Source organism: Atta cephalotes, assembly GCF_000143395.1.
Source record: "Atta cephalotes unplaced genomic scaffold scaffold00004, whole genome shotgun sequence".
Classification (NCBI taxonomy): Eukaryota; Metazoa; Arthropoda; class Insecta; order Hymenoptera; family Formicidae; genus Atta; species Atta cephalotes.
In genome coordinates, this window is record NW_012130068.1 from 601,824 (window position 1) to 605,518 (window position 3,695).

The window sequence follows — 3,695 nt, forward strand, 5'->3', positions numbered from 1 at the left end:
ATATATATATATATATATATATATCTAAGATATTTTGTATATCTAAGATATTTTGCATATATGACGAGAAGAAGAAAAAATATTATGAAAAAGATGTTCTAAAAGAATCATTCTGTTTAACCAAGATCCATTTTATAAATTGCAGTAGTAGAAAAATAATGACAGAAATTTGAGATTAAGGTAAAAAGGTAGAAAGAAAGAAAATGAGGGAGGCAAATGCAGAAAAGAATTTAAGAGGAGAAAAAGGAGGGAAAGCTTTGAGAAGAAGTACATGTGACTATTCTGCACAAACTCATATCACCATTCGATATAAACTGACACTTTAAAATCACTTTCATGTTCCTTTGTTTCTTTATCACATTTATAGTAAATTCTCGTCGGTCCAATTTTGTATTATAATTATTAAAATGCGACTTCACGCTTCGTTTTTTTTAAATTTAGAAAATTAATATGGAAAAATAATATTTTATCTTAAATGATTATCTTGAATATTCAAATTGTCTCTCCTTTCTCTCTTCTTTTTCTCTTTAATTAATCAAATTGTAAAATGGGTTACATATTTGAGAATACTGATCTGATTAATTAAGGCCAATCGACATGTAAAGCTCAGTTGTTTAATGCAAGAATCATGCATTATAAGCTTCAGTCGAATTAAAAAATAATTCTGCATATGGCTGCCGATCAAAGTGGATCGTAATTGCATCAAGGTGCATCGTAATACATAGCGAGTTAAATTGGTCACACCTCTGAACTAAAGGAAGGGTGTGAACCATAATGCCCAATGACGTAAGACAAAATAAATTGCTTCTCATCCATTGCATCAATAAACCAAGCAATCAGATGATGAGAAACTTTTTTGAGCGAATTTTTTCCTATAAAATTATATTATAATATAAAAATTATACATAAATTATATAAATAAATAGTACTGTAAAATTTGGAAACAAGACAATTCATAAGATATTAAAATCTATGTTTCGATACTAAAAAAGAGCTCCCTGTTCTTGCGCAATTAATACAACTTTGCGTTGCGTGTGGCCTGCTTTAGGAAGCTGATCTGGGCTAGATACACACGTCCCCTTCATCGTCGTCGTCGTCATCATCGGTATTACAATTTAAGCATTCTTATAAATCGTTGCCATATCACATCTCTTTGAAAGTTATTTAAAAATTCTATGTTCTGACACATTTATAAATCTACTGCAATATTAATAATTGTATTTTTTACTCTTTTTTAGTTTTTGTAGCTTTTGTATAAAGTGCGTGCTTATACATGTGTATTTATAAATATATGTGTTTTAATGATTATTTAGAAATATTAATTTATATAAATAACTTTACGATACGATAGCGAATATAATAACATTATTGATAATACTAGCCTGCCAAAAAAATTATTTTAACAATGTTAGCTAGTTTTAACGTATTTTTGCTTGTTGAACACGAATCCGTTTTTCAAGTCCATTATGACGTTACAATTGCGAAAAAATTGGCGTCAAAGAATAAAAAACAATAATTGTGAGAGTTTTCATGATATTTTAGCATTGGCAGCAAATTTTTTTTCAGTTTTTTGTTAATACTGCACAAAAATATTAATTTTTAGCTTTAAAATGCATTTTGTTTCATTTTGGGAGGTTTTTTAATTTTGAGATATCGGAATTAAAAATTTGGAAAATCAATTCATGTTCAGCATCAAAAAACAAGGGGAACCGACGAAGTTTTTTCAGACAATGATTCAAAAATGAAAATTCGTAGACTAATGTAATCGGTTAATCGTATCAGTAATCCGCATAAGAATTAAAAACAAAGGAATATTCAATGTTTTGCTTTTCTTCCTTCAAGCTTTATTGTATATTTTCTAATAATATTCCCTAATAATATTCCCTAATAATGATACTCGCTTTACATATAGGTATTATAGAAAAAAAGTGTTTGATATATCTTTTTTGTATTCCGTATTTTATTTTCTTCTAATATATGAGTATTATTATTATTATTATTATTATTATTATTATTATTATTATTGATTAATTTTTACTAATATTATATTACTATAACATTGTTAATATTTTTTCATAACTGTACAAAATATAAAATCATAAAGATTTAAAAGCTACAAAATCTAAACATATTTTTACGTTTGCCATGAAAATTTTTATATTTGCCAATTTTTATATTTTTCATACATTGTGGACAATCGAAGAAAAAAAAATGCAGTATGTTCACACTTGTAGCACGATGAAGTCGATCGTGCTTTGAAGAAGACGTGTTTACAACGTCAGTCAAGTTCACGAGTATCGAGGTTGTTACTTGTTACCAACTAGCGCTTTAATCGAGCGTGATTAACACACACTTTCGCTATCTACGAAATCACGTTCTTGTACTTTCTTATCAAGATAACATAGACTATTGTATTTTTCAATTGTATTTTTTTTTTCTTTAATTTATACTTATATTAGTTATGAAAAATAAAATTAATAATTTTCAGATAAATATATTCATATATTTAAATCAAACTATTATAAATTAATCTTAGATTTCGTTGATTCAATTTTATCTTTAAAATATGATATACATATGAATTGGACAAAACATTTTTTTTTAATTTATTTTCTCTGCAATAATCGAATTCATATGATATATCGAAGATTTTTCTTACCTTAAAGGTCTTATAACTGGACACTACGTAAGAGGCACCATCCTCGAGTTCGTCAAGATTGATCTTCCGGTCACCGTCCATCGAGAAAATGTGGCGCGCTCCTCTTGGCAAGTCCATCCGAAGGGATAATCTATCCAATAGAGCCTCCAAAGAACCAATGTCACGGCCAGGTTTGAATCTAAAAATGGTCAACATTTTTAGTTTACTAAAATAATATTATACATATAAAGCAAATTCGAAAATCTATTCTTTTAAAAATCTTTTGATCAATTTCGAATGAATTCTCTCTTATTATTAAAACTATTAATTATTACTGCAAGATAAAAGAGTAATAGGAATGAAAACTTTAATCAATGCCAACAAAGCTAATGTATCAAACATAAAAGTATGTTTTGATTTATTAATTCAGATTATAATTTGAATATGTTTAAGCTCTCACATTTAAGTTAATGTCTTAATTATCTTTTTAAGAATATGATTCTTTCATGCAATTATGTCAATAACAATTATGACAATGCAATTATGTCAATAATATTTTTCAATCATAATTCACAATAATATTTTTATAACCCTCCAATTAAAATATTAGTTTAGATGTTAGTTAATTAAATAAACATACTGATTAGAAATGGCATCGTGTATTTCTTTTTTTATAAACATTTTTCAAAATTTTTCTATATATTTTTCGCCATTTTTCCAAAAAGCTTTAAAAAAAGAAATTTGATTTCTCAAAATAATTTTTAATATTTTCGGTATATAATTACAACATTATTAATGTCACAATTATATAGATATACAATTGATATATTATTAGTAATATTTTTGAAGTACATATGCTTTACTAAAAATAAATAATGTTTAAAAATATTTTATAAAGTTCCGTTCTTGCATGTTACGCAAGCATTATTGTTTACAAATTACTAAATTAATATTTTGTGTGCGCGCGCGTATGTGTGTGTGTGTGTGTGTGTGTGTGTGTGTGTGTGTGTGTGTGTGTGTGTGTGTATACACATACTGTTAAACATATGGTATATAT

General features: G+C 26.6%; 1 protein-coding gene across 1 annotated transcript in view; it reads right to left on the bottom strand.

Annotated features, from left to right (window-relative positions):
- Nucleotides 1-3,695, bottom strand: part of LOC105626108 (echinoderm microtubule-associated protein-like CG42247) — a 21,684-nt gene that overhangs the window by 14,557 nt on the left and 3,432 nt on the right. Inside the window, exon 2 of the mRNA XM_012207419.1 lies at nucleotides 2,660-2,837. Within this exon, the coding sequence (XP_012062809.1) occupies nucleotides 2,660-2,837 (178 nt within the window). The remainder of the gene's footprint in view (nucleotides 1-2,659; nucleotides 2,838-3,695) is intronic.